Raw genomic sequence first — 27,791 nt, 5'->3', positions numbered from 1 at the left:
TGGTGAGGCCTCATTTGGAGTACTATGTGCAGTTTTGGGCCCCACACTACAAGAAGGATGTGGAAAAATTGGAAAGAGTCTAGCGGAGGGCAACAAAAATGATTAGGGGACTGGACCACATGACTTATGAGGAGAGGCTGAGGGAACTGGGATTGTTTAGTCTGCAGAAAAGAAGAATGAGGGGGGATTTGATAGCTGCTTTCAACTACCTGAAGGGGGGTTCTGAAAACGATGGATCTAGACTGCTCAGTGGTGGTAGATGATAGAATGAGGAGTAATGGTCTCAAGTTGCAGTGGGGGAGGTTTAGGTTGGATATTAGGAAAAACTTTTTTACTAGGAGGGTGGTGGAACATTGAAATGCCTCACCTACGGAGATGGTGGAATCTCCTTCTCTAGAAGTTCCTAAGGTCAGGCTTGACAAAGCCCTGGCTGGGATGATTTAGTTGGGGATTGGTTCTGCTTGAGCAGGGGGTTGGACTAGATGACCTCCTGAGGTCTCTTCCAACCCTGATATTCTATGATTCTAAGTCCTTTTACTGGCTGAAGCGCACATTCTGAAAAATCTGTTAAAATAGAAGCATTCAGCTCTGTTTGTCTATCACAGGCATCAGTAACCTTTCAGAAGTGGTGTACCGAGTCTTCATTTATTCACTCTAATTTAAGGTTTTGTGAGCCAGTAGTACATTTTTAGAAAGTCTTTCTGTAAGGCTATAATATATTACTAAACTATTGTTGTCTGTAAAGTAAATAAAGTTTTTTTTTTAAAATGTTTAAGAAGCTTCATTTAAAATTAAATTAAAATGCAGAGCCACCAGGACCTGGGCTGCGTGAGTGTTACTGACAATCAGCTCCTATGCTGCCTTTGGCACCCCTCCCATAGGTTGCCCACCCCAGCTCTATCATGTGGCTGCAAGATTTGTATAGATCTTCACTTGCTTATTCAAGACTAAGCTTGAATTATGGCAGAATGGAGATGAAGTTGCTTCCCCCTATTTTTTTGTTTACACCTCGTCCTTTTGAAAAAAGCACCCTGGTGTATTTTGCTACACTAGGTACAGCCCGTAGTCTAATATTGTTCGAATTGACTGGGAAGTCTTAATCACAGTGAAAAGAAAAGGAGTACTTGTGGCACCTTAGAGACGAACAAATTTATCTGAGCATAACCTTTTGTGAGCTATAGCTTACTTCCTTGGATGCATCTGATGAAGTGAGCTGTAGCTCAGGAAAGCTTATGCTTAAATAAATTTCGCTCCAGCAACTCTCCTCCCCCCGCACAAGCTCTACACCTTGGAGGAGGGGAGCATACAGCGCTCCACCTTGGGGGAGGGGAGCAGGGTTTCTCGGCTGGCAGGTGGGGCCCAGCCCGGCACTGATCAGCAGCTCCCACCGCTGGGCTGGGCTCAGTATTGCTTCAAAAGGAGCTCAGCTGCCAGGCCGGTGGCAGGCGCCAGTGCCCAGCCCCGGCTCGGTGGGGCAGCACTGACTGGTCAGTCCAACGGAGCCGGTCACGCGTGCTCTAGCGCCGGCCTCAGGGCAACGGGGTAGCTGAGGGGCCTGGAGACGAGCGGCCCGGCTCCGGGGTCGTCCCGCCAGCGGGTGCCTGGAGCCAGCCACCACAGACCGTGAGCGGCTCGTGCCCGCGCCTCTGGCCCACGCGCCGGCAAGAGCGGCGCTTCCCCCTTCTGTTCCAGGAGGGCGCTAGTTCCTGGCGCGTCCCCGTGCGGATCAGACCATTTACGCTGCGGAGGGAGGGGGACATTTCACTCGAACGGCTACCACCGGACGTTCTAGCCTGCGGGGGCTCTATAGGGGTTAACGGGTCCCCCTCTGCGGGGCGGTGAGCAGCGCCAGTGCGGAGAGTGCGTCACCCCCGCCCAGGGCGGTTAGAATTGCCGCGGGAAGATGCTCTCTGGGCCGGGAGCGGGTGCCGCAGCGTCAGTTACTGAGCGCGCGCGTCCCGCCCCCCGGCGCGCCTGCTGAGCCGAGCCCGGGCGCCGCCGCGCTACTCCCGCCGCTGCCCACCTACAGAGCGCGGACAGGGGCTAGTGGAGGCCGTTCTACTCCTCGGTTGGTCATTTGCCCTCTCCCTTCCCCCCCCCCACTAACCGCCTGGTCTCGAGGGGGCTGGGAGGGTAGTGGGGGTGCTAGGGTGGGGCTGGCTCTTTGGAGGGGGCCAGAGCAATGGTGGCGGTGGTTGAGGGGGTGGGGAGTTGTGCGCTGGAGGCGGCTGGGGGGGCAGATGAGGTTATGTCTGGGTCGTTATCCCAGCTTCTTGTTCCAAAACCCCAGCCAGGCCCTGGCCTGTCACATATTTGGCTACATCAGGCGGATGCAAGTGTTTGCCCAGGCTCTTGCCATTCGCATTTGGGGTCTACCCTCAGCTTCCACTTCCACGTTGCAGCCAGCCTTTGCCACCCCCGCTCTCACGCCAGTGTTTGTGTCCGAGGTCGGTGCCTCCCTGGGGGAGTTGTTCCGAAGGAACCCAGGTTCTCCGGATCATCGGCTGTCCTGCCTTGTTGTTAGTCTGTAGCCTTCCAAAGTGTTTTTTTAGGGTGAGGGACTTTCAGAGGCAAAGCTCTTTTTGGACTTACACGTATTGGATGGTGGACTGTGTCCACGTATGTCTTGGATCATGCACCTGTTTTTTGTTACTTTCTATTGAGGGAATCCTGCCTAATGGTAGTGCAGTCCCTGTGAAGTGGCATAGGGACAGGTGGGAAGTCAGTTTCAAGGAATCTGTGATGAACCTACTGATTGATTCTGTTTGCTGTTAGTTTTGTTTGCATGGCTCAAATGTGAGCATACTGGGGCACAGTACTCCGCAGTTGAGAAACACAGGGTGAGATTGGTTGCTTGGAGTCGTTGAAGTTAGTTTCCCATATTATGTTGTCCGGTTTCTGGAGTACATAATTCATGGAATTCACTTTTGTTTTTCAGCTTCCTTATGTGCTCTTTGAATGTCAGCATTTGGTCTAATGTGACCCCAAGGTACACCGGATGTTTATAATGCTCAAGGATTGTAGTATCCTACATTATCTGGAGTTTTTACTTAGACCGATGGTGTTTCAGCTGGAAGGCACTTACTTATGTCTTACTCGGGTTGGCATTCAGGAGCCATGTATGATGGTCTTCTCCAGATACACTCAGGGAACCAGTTAGAATGCGTTCAGTGTCCTCAGATCTTTCTGATTGGGTAGCAGCAATGCAAGGACTATCTGCATAAATGAATCTCTGCAAATCAAGGAATTCTGGTTGGTCATTTGTGAAGACATATTAAAAAAGCAAGGGTGACCATACTGAACCTTGGGGCAGTCCATTCCGTTGACTACTCCACTGACGTTTCTGACTATCCATCTTGACAAAGAATGCTGATTCTCAAGCAGGGAAGAGACGACCTGGACCATCTTGCTATTTCTCAAAATTCTTCCCATGTTCAGTGTCTTAAGCCAGTGGTCTCCAAACTGGGGTGCACAAAATGATCCCGGGGGTGTGCGGCAGCAGGAGCGCCACCAGATGGCACTCTGCCGTTTTTGTTCTTCAGCAGCAGCTCTGCACGTCCACGGCTGGTGTTCCTAGGGTGACCAGACGACTGTCCCGATTTTTAGTTCTTTGTCCTGTGTCCCGACTGATGCATGGTTGGGATGCCATTTGTCCCAATATTGCGGCTTTGGCTGCTCCGGCGGTTTTTTTTTTCTTTTTTTTTGCTTTGGCAACTCAGCTCTGGCCACTTTTTTTTTTTTTTTCTTCCCCCTTCTTCTGGTCTTCTGGTCTTCTTCTGCCGGCAGCGCGTCTGCGGCAGGTCTTCTGGTCTTCACCCTGGGGGTGCATAAGCCAAAAAGTTTGGAGACCACTGTCTTAAGCTACCGACAGATGAACAAACATGGTCTCTGTAATTTTGTGGGTTTCAAAGCCATCTTGGGTTTATTGGGGTAGGTTTGCAACTTGACCACATTATTGACATCCTGGATGGAAATCAGCTTTGTCATCAGGCAGTTGCCCTTCTGCTATTGGCGCTATTCCACCAGTTATGTGCTCGTATAGCTTGTAAGCTGAGCAGAGTAGGGATAGTTGTTCGTAGCTCTTTGCAATTAGGGTCTTCATGTTGTTTGAGTAGCACAACCACTTTAGCTTATCTCCACAGCCTGTGTATCTGCATTGTCTCCATTCAAGAATTAAAGACATCAAGTAGCCACTTCTGTACTCTTGTCCAAAAGTGTAGTAACAGTTCATGAGATGTCCAGCTGCCTTTCAACACTTCAGAGTTTTTGAGACTGTTGTCCACTCCATGATGTTAGACTGCTCATTGCGGATTTTTCTGATCCTGAGGAGCAAACAAAGTACCTGCTTGACTTGTTTCATTGTATGCTTTGCTTTTTGGGCTGGTTTACCATTTAGGATGAGTTGTTGTGCCAGCTGGTTGAGAGAGACTTCGGTAATCCACTTTGATTGTTGTCCCCTAGGGTTCAGCTAACAAATGATGGCCTATGGTTTTTTTGTTGTTATGACACACGTTTGTTGTTTCAGTCAGTTTGCTCCAGCTGTTGCACTGCTTCTTTCTCTTTTTTTTCTGAGCCCAGTAGTTCACTGATCTGGGTCAAATAGTCCTAAATATCTTTTATATTGTTTGAATGTTTGTTCTGAAAGCCCAGGTACATATAATGTCTGACATACCTTGGGGATGTGTTTTTGGGCAGTCTTCCACATTAGAGAGACACATTCTCTGTAGTGCTTTTGTGTTGGAGTAATAATATAGATGGATCTATCCAATTTGGAGGTAAAGTTTCTCCAGTCAGACTTTCTGATGTTGAATTTCAGCAGGTACTATGTTTTCCTGCATAAATGTTATATGTGGTCTGTGTTGTGATCATGGGATTGCTGCCATGACCTCCTTTCTGAAGTAGCATGTATTTTCAGAGGTGATAAAGGGTAGGCTGGGATTGTATTCCTTGTTCCATCATTTGTTTTGGAAGGCACATTTAGCCTTGAAGTCATAAAGCAAGGTCAGGTTGTTTGTTGACTTCCACTTCTTAACTTTTTCCACATTAAGAAAAGGAGTACTTGTGGCACCTTAGAGACTAACCAATTTATTTGAGCATGAGCTTTCGTGAGCTACAGCTCACTTCATCAGATACATACCGTGGAAACTGCAGCAGACTTTATATATACACAGAGAATATGAAACAATACCTCCTCCCACCCCACTGTCCTGCTGGTAATAGCTTATCTAAAGTAATCGTCAGGTTAGGCCATTTCCAGCACAAATCCAGGTTTTCTCACCCTCCACCCCCCCACACAAATTCACTCTCCTGCTGGTGATAGCCCATCCAAAGTGACAACTCTTTACACAATGTGCATGATAATGAAGTTAGGCCATTTCCTGCACAAATCCAGGTTCTCTCACTCCCTCACCCCCCTCCAAAAACCCACCCCCATACACACACAGACTCACTCTCCTGCTGGTAATAGCTCGTCCAAACTGACCACTCTCCAAGTTTAAATCCAAGTTAAACCAGAACATCTGGGGGGGGGGGGGTAGGAAAAAACAAGAGGAAATAGGCTACCTTGCATAATGACTTAGCCACTCCCAGTCTCTATTTAAGCCTAAATTAATAGTATCCAATTTGCAAATGAATTCCAATTCAGCAGTTTCTCGCTGGAGTCTGGATTTGAAGTTTTTTTGTTTTAAGATAGCGACCTTCATGTCTGTGATTGCGTGACCAGAGAGATTGAAGTGTTCTCCGACTGGTTTATGAATGTTATAATTCTTGACATCTGATTTGTGTCCATTTATTCTTTTACGTAGAGACTGTCCAGTTTGACCAATGTACATGGCAGAGGGGCATTGCTGGCACATGATGGCATAAATCACATTGGTGGATGTGCAGGTGAACGAGCCTCTGATAGTGTGGCTGATGTTATTAGGCCCTGTGATGGTGTCCCCTGAATAGATATGTGGGCACAATTGGCAACGGGCTTTGTTGCAAGGATAAGTTCCTGGGTTAGTGGTTCTGTTGTGTGGTATGTGGTTGTTGGTGAGTATTTGCTTCAGGTTGCGGGGCTGTCTGTAGGCAAGGACTGGCCTGTCTCCCAAGATTTGTGAGAGTGTTGGGTCATCCTTTAGGATAGGTTGTAGATCCTTAATAATGCGTTGGAGGGGTTTTAGTTGGGGGCTGAAGGTGACGGCTAGTGGCGTTCTGTTATTTTCTTTGTTAGGCCTGTCCTGTAGTAGGTAACTTCTGGGAACTCTTCTGGCTCTATCAATCTGTTTCTTTACTTCCGCAGGTGGGTATTGTAGTTGTAAGAAAGCTTGACAGAGATCTTGTAGGTGTTTGTCTCTGTCTGAGGGGTTGGAGCAAATGCGGTTGTATCGCAGAGCTTGGCTGTAGACGATGGATCGTGTGGTGTGGTCAGGGTGAAAGCTGGAGGCATGCAGGTAGGAATAGCGGTCAGTAGGTTTCCGGTATAGGGTGGTGTTTATGTGACCATTGTTTATTAGCACTGTAGTGTCCAGGAAGTGGATCTCTTGTGTGGACTGGACCAGGCTGAGGTTGATGGTGGGATGGAAATTGTTGAAATCATGGTGGAATTCCTCAAGGGCTTCTTTTCCATGGGTCCAGATGATGAAGATGTCATCAATATAGCGCAAGTAGAGTAGGGGCTTTAGGGGACGAGAGCTGAGGAAGCGTTGTTCTAAATCAGCCATAAAAATGTTGGCATACTGTGGGGCCATGCGGGTACCCATAGCAGTGCCGCTGATCTGAAGGTATACATTGTCCCCAAATGTGAAATAGTTATGGGTAAGGACAAAGTCACAAAGTTCAGCCACCAGGTTAGCCGTGACATTATCGGGGATAGTGTTCCTGACGGCTTGTAGTCCATCTTTGTGTGGAATGTTGGTGTAGAGGGCTTCTACATCCATAGTGGCCAGGATGGTGTTATCAGGAAGATCACCGATGGATTGAAGTTTCCACATTGTTATCATTGCTGGAGTATCCCCAGATTGTGTTGTGACTGTTGAATTCACCTGTGACAAAGCTTGTTTTTTTTCTGGCAGGAGAAAGTCAGTAGACCATACCAGCTGTTCACTTGGTGGCTTGTAAACAGAAACTACTGCTATTTGGTCGAATTCATCCTTAAGTTCTCTTATACCATGGTGTTTCACAGCAGTGTTTTTTACCAGTCTTTTGTCACATACAAGTACTGTGTTACCAGGGGCTGCTTTCAACCTTTGCAGCAATGCGCATGACAGGAATGTTTAGTGCTATTGCCTTTCCCTGTCAAAGATATGAGTTTAAGCCAGAAGGGACCACAGGATCATTTAGTCTGATCGCCTGTATATTACAGACCATCAGTGCCACCTCATGAAACACAACAACTGAAATGAGGTATTACAGCCCACAGGAAGGACTAAAGCATACCAATGCCCAAGGCCCCCTCAGTGGCAGGGACATGATTAAGTGAGATGCTTCAGAGGAAGGCGATCCAAACTCCCACACCCAGAATATGGGTGGGGGGGGGGGAAATCCCTTCCTGACCCCCCTGCGAGTGTCTCTTGCAGGCACGTGATATCTGCTTTATTCTAGACAGGAATGTCAGCCTTCTCTGCACAGAATCCTTACACATTGAAAGTGACTATTTCTTTTGGCTGATGCTTTCAAAGGGGCTGTTTATGTCAAGGACTATATCTGGGGGTGGAAGCGGTTGGCTGCTGGGTGTTGGAGGCAGGGCTGGTATGTGTGTCAGATATGTTCACAACAGGACCTTGCTAATCTCCCATTGCAACTAACTATGTGAGAAACCAATCTCCCAATATGCACTGAGACCAGAATAGAAGGGGGTTGAGTGATGGGGAAAGGGCTGGGGAGGGGAGGAGAAGGGAGTGGGGAGACGGGACTAACTGTTTTCTTGCCTGGCTAAATTTGAGGTACTAGCTGTCTGTGGCAAAATCGCCCTGCCATCCTGGCCCCTGCAGCAGCAGCTTGGATGAGCTCCCCCCACACCTCCCCTCACTCCCCTGGGCCCCACCTTGATTCTGTGGTGTGCTGGTATTGATGTACAGGTAACTTTATAGACACACATTGCATTCCATGTACTCTTTTTGTGAAGGACAGGTCCCACATTAAATGGAGACTAACATGTCATTTCAGAAAAGGCATTTGAATACAAAACTTCTGTAAGTGACATGGATAAGAAAAGGAAGATGCATAGTAAAAGCCACATGCCTGCTCTGTAAGTAAATAATGCTGTGAATTTTCCTTTACCAATGAACTCCAATGTCTTTAAAGTGAACTGAAACACTTCACCTGCCTACACCTAAACTGAGACCACTGAGGCTAAGATTGTTTTTTTTTTTTTATGGGTGCCTAAAGTCAATGGGTGCTGCTAAGTGCTCAGCACTTTTGAAAATCAGGCAATTTATTTCGGAGCCTTATGGCCTGATCCAGTGGCTTTTTCGTTATAGGCATGGGGCAGCCCACGTACATTCAGTTGCTGAGTCAGGGCATAAATAAGGTATTAAGATCCCTGTCTTGCAATAGGCTGTGCTTGGGTGAACTGCTGTATGCATGCATAGCCTTACTGACTTCTGTGGGGCTCTCCTACAGTGAAATGTAGGATCAGAACCTAACTTTAGTACCCATTTTAAAAAATCTTGACCTTTGTTGCTTTTTCAGTAGTTGACAACTTAATTACTACCTCTCACAGATATCCATGCTATCACCAGGTTTTAGATAAAACACACTACTCTGAATTCAAACTTTGGAAGACAAATAAAAAAAGACTTTCAGCAATTTTACTTAAGTATAAATTTGAAGACTATATGTTACGTTAATGATTTGCAACTGAAAGCATTTATTAATATAAATATTTTAACACTGTGTGGTAACAGTTCTCTTTTGCAAATGGAGAAACTATTAAATGCTGTGTGTATATGTATATACAGTAGTGTGAAAATATAGGTTTTGTACATTAATTTTTTAAGCACGAAACGGAACTTTTTCAGACAACATATTTCTCTTAAACTAGCTAATTTTTAAAATTGAAATTGCCTGGCAGATATTAAGTGCGCTCATCTTAGGAAACAAACTAACAGAAAACCCTGCTCAAACAATATTGTCATTAACTAGTGGAGGTAATGGACCATTTGTAGGAAAGAGGTATATTACAAGTGCCCCAATTAGCACGACATTCAGGTCATCAGTCAAATTGAAAATTCTATTACAAATCCACAGATAATAATTTTCAGTGACATGCCAACTACGAATAGTCTTATAAGGGTTGACTGTTCAGGAGTTCTGAATTAGCATAGTGTATTAAGATATTTTTGATTATTATGGCTTGTGTTCAAATTTAATTTGTTTTAACAAAAAAGCACTAGTTTGTTTTTTCCCTTTCATGTATGAAATTCACTCTGAAACGCTATTTAATCATCATCTGTAACAGCAGTAGAGTTTTCTTTTGGGGGGGTAGTAGAAGTGATCCTAAATTTAATGCAAAATATCCAGTTGCTTAATTTTGGGCTAAATTGTGATTTGGATGAGACACTCAACACTATGCAGGCTACCTGGGCCTTCGGTTTGGTCAGGTAGAAGTAAGCAGGGTTACTCTCTCACTTGCTTTTTTTCTGTAGGATGTGGGTAGGGAATAGGAGGAGAGATATGGCTCTAATCCCCACTAATAACTGGCCAGACTAGTTGAACCAGGAAAAGAGCAGTTAACTCCTTCCTGACAAAGGCCCTCTGTAAACTGTTTACCCTTTGGAGAAACAGTAACGCTTGGGTTTGTCATTCATGCCCCTCCTCTTATTAAGTATTGCCTAAATAGAAGTCTGTTGAGGAGTGAAAAGTAAATATATAATATTAAATTTATATTTGAGCATTTCCTTTGTCATTTGGGTTAAGCTCTGCTACTGATAAGAAGCTAGACACAGGTAATGTAATAATGTAGCCCTGATTCTGATACAGGAATGAAGAGAAGAAGAGAGTAGGTTTATAGTGGAGTTATTTTTAAATAACTTCAGTATATTCAACTGTACATTTAATTTCTTTTATACATATTTAATAGTGAGAAGACCTCAAAGAAAAAATTGGAAAGAAATAAACTGGATGTAAGTTACCTTAATTTTGCAGTAAATTAAAAAGAATAAGGTATAAATGTGCCATGCTGTTGAAGGTCTAGATCAGGGGTGGGCAAACTACAGCCTGCGGGCCGGATCTGGCCTGCCAGCTGTTTTTAAGCCGGCCCTCAAACTCCCGCTGAGGAGTGGGTTCTGGGGCTTGCCCCACTCTGGTGCTCTAGCAGGGTCAGGGGCCGCTCCTTGCGGCTCCTGGAAGCAGCAGCATGGCCCCCATCCTGCTCCTATGTGCTCCAATGGCCCCCTCTGGCGCCCCAATGGGAGCTTCAGGGGCAGTGCCTGTGGACGGGACATCGTGCAGAGGTGCCTGGCCGCGCCTCCGTGTAGGAGCCGGAGAAGGGACATGCTGCTGCTTCCGGGAGCCGCTTGAGGTAAGTGCCTCCCAGAGCCTGCACTCGTGAGCCTCATCCCAAAACCCTGCCCCAGCCCAGAACCCCCTCCCACCCTCCGAACCTGTTGATCCCAGCCCGGAGCACCCTCTTGCACCGCAGCCCCACCCCAGAACCTGCACCCCTAGCTGGAGCCTGTACCCCTTCCTGCACGCGAACCCCCTGTCCCAGCCCTGATCTGCCCTCCAAACCCCTCTGTCCCAGCCCAGAGCACCCTCCTACATCCCAAACTCCTCAAGCCAGTGCTTCCAGCCTGGACCCCCCTCCCTGCACTATAACTCCTCATTTCTGGCCTCACCCTGGAGCCTGCACCCCCAACCAGAGCCCTCACCCCTCCACCACACCCGAACCCCGATTTTGTGAGCATTCATGGCCCACCATACAATTTCTATTTCCAGATGTGGCCCTCGGGCCAAAAAGTTTGCCCACCTGGGTCTAGATTCTGAAAGCTAACCCTTCTATGTGGGCATAGGGGTCTGGATGCATGGATGAGCTTTCATCCTCTGGGAACCGCGTTTTGTAATCTCACAGCTTTGCAGCTTTTGTGAGAGTGATGTGCCTTGTGGTAAAATGGACAGTTTGCTTGAAAATGGGATGCTAGTTTTCAAATCCTGGCAAAGATTTGATAAGTGTCTCATGATAAAAATAGAGACCATCCAAAACAGGAATATTTAATGCATTTATTTTCATTGCCATAATGAAAACCTTAAAGTTTAACTTGGGGAATATAGTTTAACTATATTATGCTTACAGAATAGAAATGCAGGTGATTGATTGTCCCTTCTTTCCCTGATCTTCATTTGCACCTGCACAACTCTCACTGAAATCAATGGGAGTTACAAACATAAAACTGGCAGGCTGGTTGGGCCTCCAAATTCAGCCTACAAGTGACTTTTAAATATGCCTTTTCCTCTTTTCTCCTAATATAGAGCAACTTGTGCTGAATGATCTACTTACATTTGTTGTTTGGAACTTTCAGCAAAGTAAAATTATTTAATTTTTTAACGTGCAAGTTTTGCGGCATTTGGAAATCCATGACTAGAGCACACAATAGTAATATGAATAACAAGGGGGGTGGCTGAAAATGTCCCCCCCTTGTCTGAAGGAAGGGAAAAAAAAGGCAGATTTTTTAAGAGACTAGTTCTTAGAATGTGCTGATCTTTTATGTGTCTAAAGTAACACTTTTACAAGTTTTATAATGTACAACTAAAACTAATGTTATAGCATAATACAAAATAGTAATATGTATCACTTCACTTTACCTACATTTTCTCACAAAAAATAAGTGTAAAGAAGAAAATGCATGCATGTCACCTTTCAAATGTTTTGCACCATAGCTCAATGTCATGGATTCTATTTTAAATTTGAATTCTAAATACTATTTTAAATTTGTTGTCATTATATTGAATTTGTTTTACACTGGAAAGTTGGATGTAGAAGACATTGCTTTAATACCCACCCAGGAATACAAAACCAAGTCCCATCCTCGCAGTAAATTACTTCCATGTGAGGAACCAGATGTCTCAAGGATATTGAAGATAACTGAGACTGGGCAAGTTGAGGAGCCCGATGATTCATTTGGTTAGTATTTAACTTTTTAAAATTGTTTAATACATTTTTATAAGTTATCTTGCACATACGTTATTTTAAAAACCATAAACAAAAGCCTCAGTGTCTCTCCTTGCCTATGGGAATGAAAAGGGAAAATTACCTCTTTGTTTTGGGCTTTTGCACTCTTTAATTTTGAGTAGTGCTTATATATCACAGTGAAAGGTGCTATATAAAAGTTTAAGTTTGGTAAATTCCAGATAGTAACCCTGGAAGTACATAGTAGAACATCTCTTGTGTTATATAAAACAGCAGTGTTTTCATGGTTCTTGGGTGTTTGTCATCTTCCTCCATTCTTGTGCTGTAGGTGGTGAGAACTGTGAAATGAAACTGTTCTGCAATCCTAAGAATATATGTGGAGATATTTTTAAACATTTGCAAGGAGAAGAGGCATTGTCCTGTCACTTTCAAATATCCCTAAAAGGAAAGATCTCATTCTCAACCATATATAAATTATTTTCTGGTGAAATATTAAAACCACTTTTCATGCTTCATATGGGGCCCATTGATAGATACCCCTTGCTCGCCCCAAGTTTCTTCTTCTCAAAAAAAATTAAACAGTGTATTTTTAAATAAGGCTTAATTTGAAAAAGACACATAGTAGACATAAAAATCATAACAATGCCCAATTATATGAAATCTAGCAAAACGATGCTAGTGTAGTCAACTGCTTTGCCTAAGCAGACAAAGTTGCAAACTTCCATGTTTTTTTTTTCTGTTATATATAGATCACCCTTTACACAGCACTGCTGTAGACGCTGGTGGGAATGTGGAATTGCAGGAAGAGGAACACGACATGTCAGCTAGTCATTCATCTGATTCATCTCCACAAGGGAAAAATGCAGAAACAAAGTACAGTGAAAATAAAATATTTTCCAGTCCTGGAAAACTATTAGACAATGTTTGGAAAACTTAAGCTTGCCTTTGTAGGTTGGTATGATCTCCGGATCATCCCATTATTTCAAGGAAGACTTTAAATGGTGAAAAATGTCCTCATTGTATCTCAATTGCTGTCTTTTAAAATGACCCTGCTTAAAACTGTCCAGGTAAGAAGCCAAGGCCCAAATCAGTCACTAGGTCGGAGGAAAAGGAATTCTGGCTTGTAAATTATAAGCAGTACAGGGTTGGCATAATGCATCTGTGTATGTTAAGACTTTCTTACTGTAATGTGGGTGTCAGGATTGTGCTGGAGGAAGTGAAAGGCTTTTAAAAAAAATTTGTGATCCATTAGTGAAACTTCTATTTGCAAATGACTACTATTCAGCAAAAAGGGCAAAGAAAATATCAGAATAAACAATTGAAAGGGAATCTAATTTGCTTTGATTCTGATATAGTTTCTTTGACCTGAGAAAATTCCTCTTCATTTCAAATTATTGTAAAACAATTTTTGTTCATACACTTCTGCTTTGTTAAAACAGATTTGGTATAAATATGAAGTAATGCTTGCTTGATTGAACTTATCAAGACCAAAAAAATAGTGGGTTTGATCTTTCAGGGAACCTTTTGCATCCCTGTTGAACTCCTGACGATCATTTTCCCCCAGCCCCTCCATCTTTATGGCCGCTCAGCACCAGGCTGAACTCTTTCAGAGCCTTTTAACTCTATTTCTTAAACTGACAGTGGGGGTTGCTGTTGAGGGATATGTGGCTGCTGCAGCACTTCTTGAAGCTGATGACCTGGGAATTGAAAACTGAGAAGAAATTAAACCTGGGATTCCCTGCAAGGTCGTACAGAACCACCTCCATTAGGTCACCAATGAACCCTTGGTTTTGTTGTTTAAATAAAGCATATTGAGGACAAATGTGCAACCCATTGGTTAGCATGTAATGGGTTACACATGGATACAGATTTTTTTTTTTTTTTTAAATTATGTGTCAGGAAAGTTCTTATTGCTCATCTTTATTCTAGAAAAAATCACTGTGGCTTGAAAATGACTGAAGATAACAAATCAGAGACAGAGGATTCTGAAGATGAATCCCTGAAGGAGAATGAGGTACAGAACAAGGTTTGTAAGAATATATCAATAACTTTTATTTAGAACATATTCTATGCCATATTCAGATTAGACAGAGGAAGGGGTTTGACACTCCTTAGCACTTGTATAGGTATTTTAATCTGAAGAGCATCATGGATAATTAATCTTCAGAACACTCCTGTGAGATGGGCAAGTATTAAGTGTAATGCCCAAGGATACCGATGAAGTGTCGGAGCAAGGATTAGAACTCAGGAGTTCCTGGATTCTACCAGCCCATTAGTCCATGTCTTCCTTACTTGATGTGCAGCAGGTTTTTTCCTTAATGAAAAGATAGTCTGTTTACTTATGAAATATATTGTCATTCTTAAAGAAATATAGATAAGGAATAATTCTTTACTACTTATCCAGTATTAAATTTGCAGCAGACTTGTGAGAGTAGAAGTTTGAGTTAATTACTAAAACTATTTTTTAAAATGTATATTGGTGCTAAACAACTTGAAATGCTTGTGAGTGGCTTTCCTTCAAAGCGCTTACTCATTGCATTTCTACCACACTTAGTCTCTTGATACTTATAAGTTCTCTTGTCACATTTTCTAATCTTATCTTCTGTCAGTGTGGAAGCTCTTTATTAAAGTGGCAGATTTCTGCCAGTCAGTTTTTAATGTGAGAAGCTATGCAGTAGTGCACCATACAAGTCTTACATATTGACCTGACTGGTGTGTTAAATTCACTATGCTCACACAATCCTGGGGTCTTTCATTCCGAGAACTTCCTATATGGAGCCCTACTGTGTAGTTATTGCTGGCCTGCCGTAAAAGAGAGTCAAAACTACATACTTCTGAACACTAAAAGTTAACATTAGTGTGAATAACTTTTTTTAAGACCTTCAAATGTAATTTTGAACCATCACCGGATACTGTAGTAGTTTTGATTGCTCATGACATCTCAAACTTTCTTTAAAAGTTCTTTCTATAGTTTTAAAGCAGTAGAGTTGAGATGTTTCAGACTGTTACTGTTCGTGCCTTTTTTTCTTTTGCATTTTTAAAAATCTGAAGATTTACTTTAAATTATTCTTTATATAGATATTAGGAAACTCCAAGTCCAGTGTGGAGGAATCGAAGTTACCATCTGCATTAGCACTGAGGAATAGCTCTTCAGAAAGCAGCATATCAAATAAGGTTACAGATTTAGTGAAGAAGTTGAATGCACAAAAGGTAAACGTCCCAACTACAGATTCCCCAAATCTATCAAAATTACCTCTAAAATCTTGTTTCTCCTTAGAATTAAGCACTAAAGCACATAGTGATGCCTCTCATCTGTTAAAAAGTGGGGGGAATGTTTGTATTCAGGAAAGAATAATAGTTTTGGGTTTGAGGGGGTAGGACAGAAGTAAGACTGAACACAGAGGTCTTGTCTACTCTAGTATTTCTCTTCAAAATACTCTCACCTTGTGCTTCATGTGTGATACCTGTCAAAGCCCTGGTCTACACTAGGACTTTAGGTCGAATTTAGCAGCGTTAAATCGATGTAAACCTGCACCCGTCCACACGATGAAGCCCTTTATTTCGACTTAAAAGGCTCTTAAAATTGATTTCATTACTCCACCCCTGACAAGTGGATTAGCGCTTAAATCGGCCTTGCCGGGTCGAATTTGGGGTCCTGTGGACACAATTCGACGGTATTGGCCTCCGGGAGCTATCCCAGAGTGCTCCATTGTGACTGCTCTGGACAGCACTCTCAACTCAGATGCACGATTGTTTGCCATTGCTCTGACGCAGGGAGGGGCGACTGATGACACGGCTTACAGGGTTGGCTTACAGGGGTTAAAATCAACAAAGGGGGTGGCTTTACATCAAGGAGTATTTCAGGCAGGACTTCACGGAGGGTTCCAATAAGAAATGGTGCACCTAAGTTATTGTTCTTATTGGAACAAGGAGGTTAGTCTGGCCTCTGATTGATACATGGCTAGATTTACCTCGCTGCACCTTCTCTGTGAGTGACTGCAGTGTGACCTAGAGGAATGAGTCCCCTAGAAGGTGGGGCTAGGGGGTGTTTGCAAATGAGTACAAAAGAAATCTGGTCTATTTCTTGTTTTGATCCACTCCATCTATCTTTTACATCTTTGGCTGGCAGCAGACAGTGCAGAAGGACTGCATGCCATCCACATCTCATGGCTGCTCGGCAGAAGATGGTACAATAGGACTGCTAGCCATCCTCATCTCTTGCCTGGCCGGCAGAAGATGATGCAATAGGACTGCTAGCAATCCGTATAACTGCCTGCTCACCATAAGATGGTTCAATAGGACTGACTGCAGGACTAAAGAGAATGACCTGATCAAGTCACTCCAAATTTAGTCCCTGCGCCCATGTCTGCCCAGGCGCTCCTGATAGACCTCACAGAGGCAACCAGGAGCACCTCGGACATGACAATGATGGCTACCAGTCCTATTGCACCGTCTGCTGCCACAAGGCAATGGGTTGCTGCTGCTGTGTAGCAATGCAGTACCGCGTCTGCCAGCATCGAGGAGACATACGGTGACAGTGAGCTGAGTGGGTTCCATGCTTGCCGTGGTGTGGCATCTGCACAGGTAACTCAGGAAAAAAAGGCGCGAAACGATTGTCTGCCCTTGCTTTCACAGAGGGAGGGAACGAACAGGGGCCTGACGATATGTACCCAGAACCACCCGCAACAATGTTTTAGCCCCATCAGGCATTGGGATCTCAACCCAGAATTCCAATGGGCAGCGGAGACTGCAGGAACTGTGGGATAGCTACCCACAGTGCAACACTCCGGAAGTCGACGCTAGCCTCGGTACTGTGGAAGCACTCCACCGAGTTAATGCACTTAATGCACTTAGAGCATTTTCTGTGGGGACACACACACTCAAATATATAAAACAGATTTCTAAAAAATTTTCTATAAATTCGACCTAATTTCGTAGTGTAGACATACCCATAGTTCAAGGCAACTCCACCTGTGATCCCTCAAGGCCTCAATACTAAGCTTCTGGCTTCTCAGCTGTCCCCTCTCTTGGGCAGAGATCCACACCTCTCTCCCTCCTGACTGAAGTTTTTCCAGATGTCACAGTTCCTTGCCTACACTGTGATATCCCCAGCAAGCCAAACTGCTTAAATGGCCAGTGTCTGTGCTTTGCTTTCTCTCCAGAGGTTATGCCCAGTGTATTGCGTGCAGTCATAAGTTACCGCACAATTCTTTATAAGAAGTACATTTATTCTCAAAGGGAAAGCATTACAGAAAAAACAATAAAAGAACCTACACACATGCTGAAAAGCTTACCAGAGGTCACCCCAACTCCAACCTTAGGCTCAGTTGGTGTTAGTCCTTCAAAACCCACAAGTGGGTAATCCCTGTGGCTACAAGTTCGTAACTGTCTCAGATTCAGAACCAGAACCACCATGAATAGGTGGGCCTTCAATTGGGCCTTTGATCTTGGTCTCATGCAACAGGTGATCAGCAGACAATGGCCCACTCCCCAGGACCCAGCTTCAAAAGGCTGGGTTTTTGCATAACCAGATGTCCCTAGAGCAGTGGTTTTCAAACTTTTTTTCTGGCGACCCAGTTGAAGAACACTAATGTCCACGACCCAATGGAGCTGGGGCAGAGGGATTTGGGGTGTGGAAGGGCTTACGGTTGGGGTGAGGACTGCGGGGTGGGGCTGGGAATGAGGGGTTCAGAGTGTGGGAGGGGGCCCTGGACTGGGGGGTCAGGGCTCTTGGCTGAGGGTGCAGACTCTGGGCTGGGGCCAGGGGTGAGGGGTTTGGGGTGTAAGAGGGGATTCCGAGTTTGGGAATGAGGGTCAGGGCAAGGGATTGTGGTGCGGGCTTACCTTAGGTGGGTCCCGGTCAGCGGCACAGCAGGGATGCAGAAGCAGGCTTCTTGCCTGTCCTGGAAGCGGCCAGCACCAAGTCCGGCTCCGCATGGCTCTCGCACACAGGCACTGCCCCACCCCTGCAACTCCCATTGACCAGTAACCGACCAATGGGAGTGCAGAGCTGGTGCTCGGGATGGGGGCAGCAGGTGGAGCCCCATGCCCCCCCCACCTAGGAGCTGGACCTGCTGCTGGCTGCTTCCAGGGCACAGTGTGGTGTTGGAACTGGTAGGGACTAGCCTGCCTTAGCCAGGTAGCACTGCCAACAGGACTTCTAACAGCCCGGTCGCAGGTGCTGACCAGAGCTGGCGAGACCCAGTGCCTTACATTCCACGACCCAATTCTGGGTCGTGACCCACGTTTTGAAAACCACTGCCCTAGAGAATCCCCAGGAAAACCACTTAACACTTTTTGTTCTGAAAGTCTCTTCTTATCTGATGCTTTGTTCAGTATAGTCCTCTGAACCCCCAGGTGCCACATCTTGACCCCTCAAGAGGTTACATACGCTCCTGGACCACAATAATAAATAAACCATTCATTTAATACAGGGGACCCAAAAAATACGTTAACTTCAATAAGGTCTCCCAATAATATTGCCCACTGCATTTCTCTTCAAAATATTCCCACTGATGTAACTTTACCAGTGATATCAACAGTGGGAATGCTAATGCAGTCTGGCATCTCTTGTTCATTGGCAGCATTATCAATGTTGTCAAAACTCTGCACAGAGGAGATCTAGACTACACAGTAGTTAAAATGCCAGTGGTTGTTCTACACTAGTGTTACTACCAAGTGCTATCATAAGAAATAGTTAATTATAATTATGGGTTTAAAATAGTTGAACGTAATTGTTCTTGAAAGTTAATCTGCTGCATTTTCTATTGTAGAAGCCCAAGAACAGTGCTAAATCCCATGTGAAACCAAAGAAGTTTTTGCAAAAGACTGCATTACATCCTTCTGGTAAAAGGAATTTGATACTTTATCTCTTCATAATTTTAAACTTCCTTTAACTTTTCCTCATTAGCCATTAATGAGTTTTCCTAAAAATAGTTTTGATATCTGGTATTTTGCAGCCCAATTACGCTAGAAATGGGAGCCTTATATAATTGGAATAGGAGATTCTTGTATAGTTGGACTCAGCACTCACTCACTAGCACTGTAACATCATGAGATACTGGGTTTCAAGATTGTGACCATTTTAGGTATAGACAAACTATTTGATGGTTTTTAAATGTTTTTCGGACTTCCTCTGGATCCTGCCCGGTTGGAGTTATGCATTTAGCTTTATATATGGAGATAAATAAAATATGTTCCCAGTTCAGTTCTTAAGAACGCTCTAAAACATTCATAAAGTAGTTTCCCCTTAACAAATGCAATATATACATGGTATGACATAAAGACTTCATCAGCATGGGTTTGGGAGGGCTGTATTACTCATAGTGGCCGGGAGTGGTTTATCCCAAATAAGTGTCTATATACCCTTCGTACAGCAACACTGTGTATGTTTCAGAAAAACTATAAACTTTAAGCTTTATATAAAATGTCTTGAGTGTAATAATGCAGACTTTCTTGCAAAGTAAAATATGTGCATCACACCTTGTATATTTCAGAATTTTGTATTTCACTACTGAGCAGAGTTGGTGACATTCAGAGTGTTTCATGTAAAAGTAAAATTTATTTTTAAGTCACCAATGTACCTTAGTTATTTATGCTCAACCCACCTTAAGATTTATGTTACTTTTTCACACATTGTTTTAATTTAAAAATTGCATAATCAATTTACCTATTTACAAAATACCTGGCATATATCTTAGACAAGTGAAATAATTCCCATTTTAGAAAATTCTCATTTGTTAAAAGATTAATACACAAGTTAGTTTGTGTAGCATTTAATTCTTTTAAAACAAAAATTTTAATTTTCATATTTATTTTAACTAGCCATTTATTGTGTTTCAGCTGATAATAGCCCATGTTCTATACAGATTTGGTGCCCAAAAGGGCTGAAAAGATTTTCCCAAGATATTACAGAATTGGATGTTGTTCTGGCTGAGTTTGAGAAGACAACTGCAGACTACAAGTAAATATCTTGCTTTCCTTGAACTGAGAACTCCAAATTGACACAAAATATTTAGTTTGCTTGAAACCAGACAGTTTGGAGCACTAGGAAATACAATACAATGTAGGGGCAATCCTAATAGATTATTGGAGGATATATTCGATGACTGCCTATAGGTTTCTGTGATACAAATGGCAGTTTCTTTAAGATGTGATCCTAGGTAGGTTGGCCTCAGAGATTTAGTGTAGCCCAAATATAAATAATATTGCCATTATGGATAGCGATTGTGATTGGGGAGCTATTTCTGAACACGAAATATCTCAGTATCTTCTTGAAGATGCACATTTATCTATCAAGACCTAGGAGAGGCTGGAAATATCCTACATTTGTTAAGCAGATTTCATGGGCTCTGTTTGTTAGATTTCCATTGAAGCATTCAGCTTTGAGGCTCACTTAATATGCAATTTTTGCCTTATCAGGGTTTTTATGTTCTCAATCTGCTGTTTAGGTCTCTTAATCAGAATTGAAGAGTTTATTCAATATAAAACATCTATCCTGTAGTTTAATTAATAACTGTATAACTTCTTAATCCCTAGCACTTTTGAAAAAACACTAGTAGTGGTTCCACAAGTTAGTTAAATTCTAGATATTAGACTTGCAAGCTTGGGTGGATTTGCCCTTAAAAAGAAGAGTCCTTCATGATGCACCATTTCACTAGGCAAGTTAGAAAAAGTGCAGAAGGGAAGCCCTATATGTAGTTTATTATTGGCATTGCCTCCTGATGCCCAGAAAGTCTCATTACTCTTAAAATCCCAGTGTTAATTTCTGTGGACCTTGCCTCGCTGAAGAATAGGAAACTTTCCTTTCTTCAAGTAGCAATGTCCAAAGAGCTAACCAATCACAGGTGAACTTGGGAAGAACCAAAAAAACCCAACCTTTTGATTTAAAACCCAACCTAATGTTTTATTTCTTTAGCTCTGCAGTAGGCATATGCTAATCATAAGAAAAGGGGGCGAGGGGAAAGCTGAGTGGACTAAAATTCTTGGCTGCAGAAGTCATCACAACTGGTAAACTCTTCAAGGGGAAGAGTTAGGCTGTTGCCAGTAACTGACAGGTCTGTCTCTGCCTGCTATACTCAAAGTCCAATGTTAGTATCTGTAGATCTTGCTACCTGAAGAAAGGAAATACTCAGATAAGCACAGATACCTTTTTCCTATACTAACCCAACTGTGGTTTTATTTTACCCTCTTCCTCCCCAACTTCCAGACAAAGGGTGGAGTCTAGGATTTGCAGGGAAGCTATTGAGGGCTTCTATTCTGGCTTCAAGGACCAACTCACTAATACTGTAAGTATAGTAGTAAATATAAAAACATTGGTGTAGAGATAGTTGTAAAATTTAGTCAGAATGCTTGTACATCTACTACTTTTTACATAGGCTTTTACTGATGCACCTCAGGGCATTTTAAAATTAATCCACACCTTGTGAGTTATGAATGAATGAAGACATAAAACTTTTAAGCACCATTACTCCAACTTGCTGCACATGGACAGACTACTGCACCTTTGCAAGAAGTCCACTGGGGTTCCATCTGGGCACAGCGGTTTGCTCACAGGCAGTAAATTAAAGGATTGGATTAGATTGTCAACTTTTGGGAGACAAGGACCTTCTCTTGTGCAGTTACCAATGAGCAAGGAGTTCTGTAAAGTGGATGCAAGTCGAAAGGTTGGAACTTATAGAGCTGAAAGTCTGCCAAGATACAAGCAGTATGTCTTGTATATCTGCCTCAGAAGCCTTGTATTTATGAAATACCTTTCTTGGTGCCTGCAAGAAGGCCATTTTCAGGGCTTTAAAATTAGTTTTTGTTTTTTTTTAAGGGGCCTCTGACGTACAGTGCATGGAGAATAGACTTCCTCAATATCATTTTTCAGACCTACTGACTAGAGAATGATTTAAAATATATAATATAGTGAAATAAATTGAGAATGTTGGTCTTTACTTATGACCAATGCCACAATTAATATTAAAATTATAGTTGAACATTCACGTGATTTATTAACATGAACAAGTTTAAACAACAAAACTTCACGCGTTTCTATAACAAGATGGTAAAGAACCTGGAATTTTTAGATAGGAGAGAGTGTCAGCCTTGTCTCCTGGTGGTGGAGAGAGTAGCATTTTATAACAGTCCTTGTTCTGGGCTGGGGAAAGGACATGCCAAACAGAATTACCAGTGACTAATTTATTTAAACCAAAGTGTTTCAAAAGTAAGTCTTATAGCAGTGATTTATAGAGAGAAAAAGGATACAAGGGTGGGGAAGAAACTATCAGATAGGGTTTGCTGTCAATACACAATGTTTTCCTTTACCTGTAGATAACAGAAGTCCAGGAACTGAAGGATTTGAAAAGAAAAAATGCTAAGGTAAAATAGAGTAATGATCTCTTTAAATGATGCTATGTTCTGTTTAAACACTATAGAGATAGAAATGTATAGAGCCAATGTTCAACTGCAAAACCAAACTTGGATGTTTGCTTTTAAAATGTATTAGAATACAAATATACCTAGGAAAAGTTTGTGAAACACATTTTATCTGGGAATAACACTGTTTGCAATATACTTCTAAAATCAAACAGAACAAAAATCCAGTTTGAAACTGCTTATTGCCAGACTTGCAAGACTGTTAAACAGTTGTGCTAGTTCAGTAACCAGTGAGCAAACTGTATAAACCAAGAATTACTAGAAGTCGTAAAATATGCTAAACGCCAGATTCTGATCTCTGCTAACAGTCTTTGGTATGGTGTTACTGAAAGATAAATAGTAATGTTTGCCTGTGTGGAAGTGTCTCAATAATTCAACACTTTAAAAATACATTCAGTAAACAAATTGACACACACTATTCCGTCTTTATTTCAGAGCAATGGTGTCAGAGTATCATTTAAAAGGAAAGTCAAAATGTCTGCTTAAACTCCATTCAGTTTATTTGAATGAGCACCATATGACTGTATTGGGGCTGCCATTGATTTGATACTGATGCATGCTGTGACTACAACTAAATGAAAAAAAATAAGCAATGAGTACTCTGATTATAGTTAAGGCTGTGAGTTTGTCACGGAGGTCACGACTTCTGCAGCTGCCGGTGCACCTAGCGCAGGGGCAGCTCAAGTGCACTGGCTGCTGCTGGGGCAGTCTAAGCCCTGACCCCCCAGGAGCAGCAGAATTTGGATGTGGGAGGGGGCAGGGGCCCCGGACGGGGTGAGATGGACTCTGGGTGGTGCTTACCTGGGGGGTTTGCAGGAAGCAGACATATCCCTCTTACTTAGCTGCTAGGCAGAGGCATGGCCAGGCAGCTCTGTGCATTGCCTCCGCCCAGAGTGCTGGCTTTGCAGCTCCTCTTGGCCAGAACCTGTCCATGAGTTTTTCTAAAAATACCTGTGACTAAAATGTAGCCTTAATTATGGTACTCTGTTTTGCCTTGTGCTTCGTTTATATGAAGGTGTAAGCACTACTGAACTATGAATTACCACTAATGAATAGTTATTGGGACAGAGTGAGAATGATTTTATAGCTGTGATACTCAGACTGAGACTCGAGCTGCTTTAATGTGTCTCCTGATATTATACACTCTGATTTTAATTATTAACCAATCAGAATGCTTTTACTATTTTATAACCAATTGTAGTTGATAAAATACTACTTGGTCAGTCATTTTGCTGTGAGAATAATATATATTTCCCCTGTCATACTGTTTAAATAGGAATATATAGTATTATAGTAAATGAAATAATGAATTCACACTACTGTGGCTCTTTTGGGTAATGTTGATCGCTAATTTGACTCCTGAAACACTGAGATCTGAGCATCATTACTTTGTTGCTTGTGGTTTAGGGCACTCATTTAGGAGATGGGAGACTCACATTCCAGTTCCTGTGGCTATTTAATTATTTATACAAAGTGGAACAATTTCAGTAGGAGAGACCTGTCCTAGAATATCCCATTGGCCAGTGGAATGGGCATTTTTCTTAATGTGGGAGACCTAATTTCAAATATCCCCCATCAGACAGAGGGTGAAATTGATCCTGGGTCTCCCATGTCCCGAGTGAGTGCTCTAACCACTGGGCCAAAGTTTATAAGGGGGGCCTTCCTCTCTTGGCATTTAAGTTCTGAAAAATCTTCTGGGCAGAAACTATTTGATGAATTCACACCAAATTCACAAATAGTTTTGGGTTGATCGAAATGGCACTTGTTGTTGAATAAACTATTTGTCAAAAAACTTTGCCCACGTCTAATTCACAAGCATATTTTTGTCCAGCCCTGAAAACAGCAGATCCGCTTCACCCAGCAATTCTAGTATATTTGAATCATTGTCTTTGCCTTTGTGGTCTCCCATCAAGTGGAGTCAACGGCTGATGTTCTTTGTCTCCCACCGTTTTTGTAAAGTTCATCTTCCTGACACTGATGGCAACCTTCTGTGTGTCCTCAGTCAGTGTCTCAACCCCCCTTTTTCTAGGTCTTCCTCCTGGTCTTTGAATGTAAATTCAGTATTTCTTGGAGAAGGAGATTTGAGAGGGGAAAACAGGAAGGGATTCCTGGTAAAATTACATTTAATGATTTGATGGATTGACAATCACTATTTTAAAAACATGTTTTTAATCTAAGTCACACATTGTATGCAAGCTCTCTCATTTAAACTTCTGATTTAGAACTTGACTTTATAAAGACAGAACTTTTCTATGAAGTCATCCAAAACTTAGGCTCCAATGCTACAAGCTGTTCTGTGCAGAGTGCTATCTGTGCAGAGCAACTTTCAGAATTAGGGTGTACTTTTAAGTGTTTGAATTAAAGAATATAGAAAAATCTTAAATGTACAGAGCACCTTTCATTCTGAAGAATTCTCAAGTACTACACAAACAACCTCATGCTATTCTTACATGTAAAAAAAAAAAATGTAATCTACTGTGACCTAAAGATTTCGTAGATGAGAATGTGGGGTGCCTGTGTTATGATTGGCTTTGCAACTCCTGAGTTAGAGATCCTCCCGAATAAGTATTAATAAAAAACAAATTTCTACACCAGCGTCTTATGCCAAATGTTACTGAAAAGTTACTTTTGAAATGCTTGACGTTTTTTTTAAATCTTGAGATTTACTTACCTAGATGAACAAGGATCCCTTACTACAGTGAGTTCAATAGTACAAGTTATGGAGGGAGAAGGAAAATGCTAACAAATTTTAGAGACCCTTTTGAAAAAATACCTAAAATAGCACTTCCATAGATTACATTGTCATGAATTGTAAGACTTGGTATCTCAAGATTTTCCATGTCTAGAACCCCCAGAGCATTGTCAATTCAGAATGCAGAGTTGGGGGTAGGGAAGATACCTACCTTGTCATTTAACTGTCTTAGTCTTGAAAGACTGCTATTTCACTTAATTATATAATAGGTGATCACAGACATCAATAAAAAAAGAAGGCGTTTGCTGGAAGTTAGAGGAGAACTAATTCGGTAAGTTTCCATTTGCTGAAATGTATAGTGATTATATTGATTGAAAGCATACAATAATAGCTTATCAGTGGAAATTGAGGAGTCCTGTTACTGTCCAGAAAATCTAAGGTAACCCTTGCTTTTGTTGTTAACTGACAGTTTTGTGTAAATAGCAGATGAAACATTTATGGCCTGCATCAGCTGAACATGTGTATTCCTTCCTTTTTGCAAAAGCTAAAATTAACCACTCCATAGGAGTTGTGGAACTGCCTAATAGAAACAGGGAGTCATTTTCACAATCTGTCTCCAGCTACTCTAAATTCTTGGGATAATGTCTGCCAGTTGGGCTACACATTCTGTAAGAAATACACCAGCTGCATGACTGGAGGTGAGAACATGATCAGATAGGTTAAGACTACTTAAAATTAACAAATACTCTGAGCGTGGAACAGTGTGGGGTGGTGTTCCCACCCCCAATATAGCTCACTTCAATCTTGCTGGGTAAACTTCCTGATTCCCTTAATAGAATTCAGCCTTGAACACATGCAATACATTCTGATTTTAACTGCCCCTACAGGGGTGGGATATTTCCCAAGATAGTACATGCAGCATCTGGTATGGTGGAGTCACAGAATGCCTACTGCCATATTCCATTACTATAGGATATCTCTCAAAATAGAGGGGGTATATTGTTGGCTGTATTTTAACCTTAAATGTTATGTGTGAGTCTATTTTAAATTGTACTCCTTGGCAAAAGCCATCTCCTAGAATCCCCTTGATCATAAATGTGATCACTGGATTCCTGTCAGAAGAATTATTGTATTATTGACAAGATTAAAGATCTAGGTCCTTATTAGATAAAAACTCAAACAGTATGCCCACTTTATAGGGCCATATTCCTATCCAATTAGTTACCCTCATTGAGAAAAATACCAGGCTGTCTGTACTTTACACTTTTATGACCCCATTAAGTCATGTTCAATAGAAACAGTACATTCAAAGTAACTCCTGAAAGAAGAAAATTCACAACACAATCCTTAAGTATTGATTTTTTTTTTTTTTTTTAAGGACTGCACCACAACTGAAGCAACTACAAAGAGAATATGCTGAGCTACAAGAGACAGAATCTTCTATCAGGAATGCAACCCAGTTCCTAACTGATTTAAAGAAGGTGCAGCAACAGTATTTAAATTACAGAGAAGACAACCCACAAGAAAAAGTAGTCGTAAGTACATATTGATTCTATGATGTTGCACTGGCTAATTCAAGTTTTGTCTCTTTAGGAGAAGAAACTAAATGGTGATTCAGGGCAGACAGCAATATCATCATGTTGATGTCTGTCAAGACCTTGTACAGCATGGCAAAAACTTCAGTGTTATTGTATCCAGGACACACATGTAGCGTACTATTTTTAAAAAGTTCAGTGAGAAACAAAGTAAATTAATTTTCTTATTTAATATAGATATAGGTCAAACCCTGGTGCCCAGGAGCTTCCCTAAATACAAGATGGTAGTATTTGCTAACTTTCCAACTTCACAGTGAATTTTGTAACCCTCTTTAATGCTCAAACGTCTGTTCAGCAGCACAGCACTGACAGTGAGCTTCTCAAATATGTAGTTTAAGTAGCGTAGGAGACCTGTACAGGAATTGTGCTCATGGCCTGGAATACAGTCTCCTCTCTTCTAGGGCACTGCTGACCTCCCAGTCTAAGGAAGTCATCCACTTTAGGGCATATTATCTGCTTATGCTTAGTATAGCCAAACTTTAACTTGACTTAAACATGCAGAATAGAACATTTGAAGAGAGTGACATCAAATTATAATCCACTCTGAAAACAATGTCCAAATACTCCATTTGTGTCTCATACTTGACATATTTGAAAAAGAGTTAATGCCTTGTAATTTTTTCCCTCCAACAGTATGGAACTTCCAGCATTCCTGCTCTTCTGGTGGAATCACAACGAATTTTAAGAGCTGAAAGTCATTTTCAAAATATCAACACAAGATTACAAGAGGTTCTGAATTTGCAGAAAAAGGAGCAGCCAGAGAAATTTTAAATACTTTATGCCTTCTATTTGCAACTAAGCATAGTTAGCATCAGTTAAGTGTATTCATATACCTAAACAAGAAGCAAGCTAAGTATATATGGTTATGACATTGCTACTCATGTAGATTTTAGTAGTTTGTGTTTGCACTCTAACTTTTGATATATTATGTAAATACTCCCATAAGCATTTAATAAAACAAAGCAATGTGTTTAAA

General features: G+C 42.1%; 2 protein-coding genes across 5 annotated transcripts in view; one reads left to right on the top strand and one right to left on the bottom strand.

The window, feature by feature from the left end:
* Positions 1 to 1,768: 1,768 nt before the first annotated feature.
* On the top strand, positions 1,769 to 27,791 carry CENPU (centromere protein U). Of its 4 annotated transcripts, none has more exons than XM_077815539.1 (14): positions 1,769 to 2,068; positions 8,149 to 8,230; positions 10,064 to 10,106; positions 11,950 to 12,103; positions 12,859 to 12,982; positions 14,039 to 14,123; positions 15,188 to 15,319; positions 18,883 to 18,955; positions 19,952 to 20,072; positions 21,318 to 21,396; positions 22,424 to 22,471; positions 25,490 to 25,551; positions 26,599 to 26,755; positions 27,449 to 27,791. In XM_077815539.1, exons 2-14 carry the CDS (start codon positions 8,184 to 8,186, stop codon positions 27,584 to 27,586), a joined length of 1,263 nt encoding a protein of 420 aa, XP_077671665.1. In that variant the 5' UTR covers positions 1,769 to 2,068; positions 8,149 to 8,183; the 3' UTR covers positions 27,587 to 27,791. The 4 variants fall into 4 exon arrangements, with proteins under 4 accessions (XP_077671665.1, XP_077671663.1, XP_077671666.1 ...); XM_077815537.1 differs by having other exon boundaries at positions 1,770 to 2,068; positions 14,039 to 14,135; XM_077815540.1 differs by having other exon boundaries at positions 1,771 to 2,068; positions 11,986 to 12,103; positions 14,039 to 14,135.
* PRIMPOL (primase and DNA directed polymerase) overlaps positions 14,160 to 27,791 on the bottom strand; it is a 46,219-nt gene continuing 32,587 nt past the window's right edge. Inside the window, exon 15 of the transcript XR_013345958.1 lies at positions 14,160 to 14,423. The gene's annotated coding sequence lies outside the window, so the exon portion shown is untranslated. The remainder of the gene's footprint in view (positions 14,424 to 27,791) is intronic.

Source organism: Eretmochelys imbricata, chromosome 4 (assembly GCF_965152235.1).
Source record: "Eretmochelys imbricata isolate rEreImb1 chromosome 4, rEreImb1.hap1, whole genome shotgun sequence".
Classification (NCBI taxonomy): domain Eukaryota; kingdom Metazoa; phylum Chordata; order Testudines; family Cheloniidae; genus Eretmochelys; species Eretmochelys imbricata.
Note: the sequence above shows the minus strand (reverse complement) of the source record. Positions and strands in the feature narration are given on the sequence as shown.

Excerpts from the sequence above, each read along its gene's own strand:
- CENPU (XM_077815537.1), top strand. The coding sequence starts at position 8,184 with ATGGATAAGAAAAGGAAGATGCATAGTAAAAGCCACATGCCTGCTCT. Across the intron at positions 12,983-14,038 it reads GGGAAAAATGCAGAAACAAA|AAAAAATCACTGTGGCTTGA; the intron begins GTACAGTGAAAA and ends TCTTTATTCTAG. Across the intron at positions 15,320-18,882 it reads AGAAGTTGAATGCACAAAAG|AAGCCCAAGAACAGTGCTAA; the intron begins GTAAACGTCCCA and ends TTTCTATTGTAG.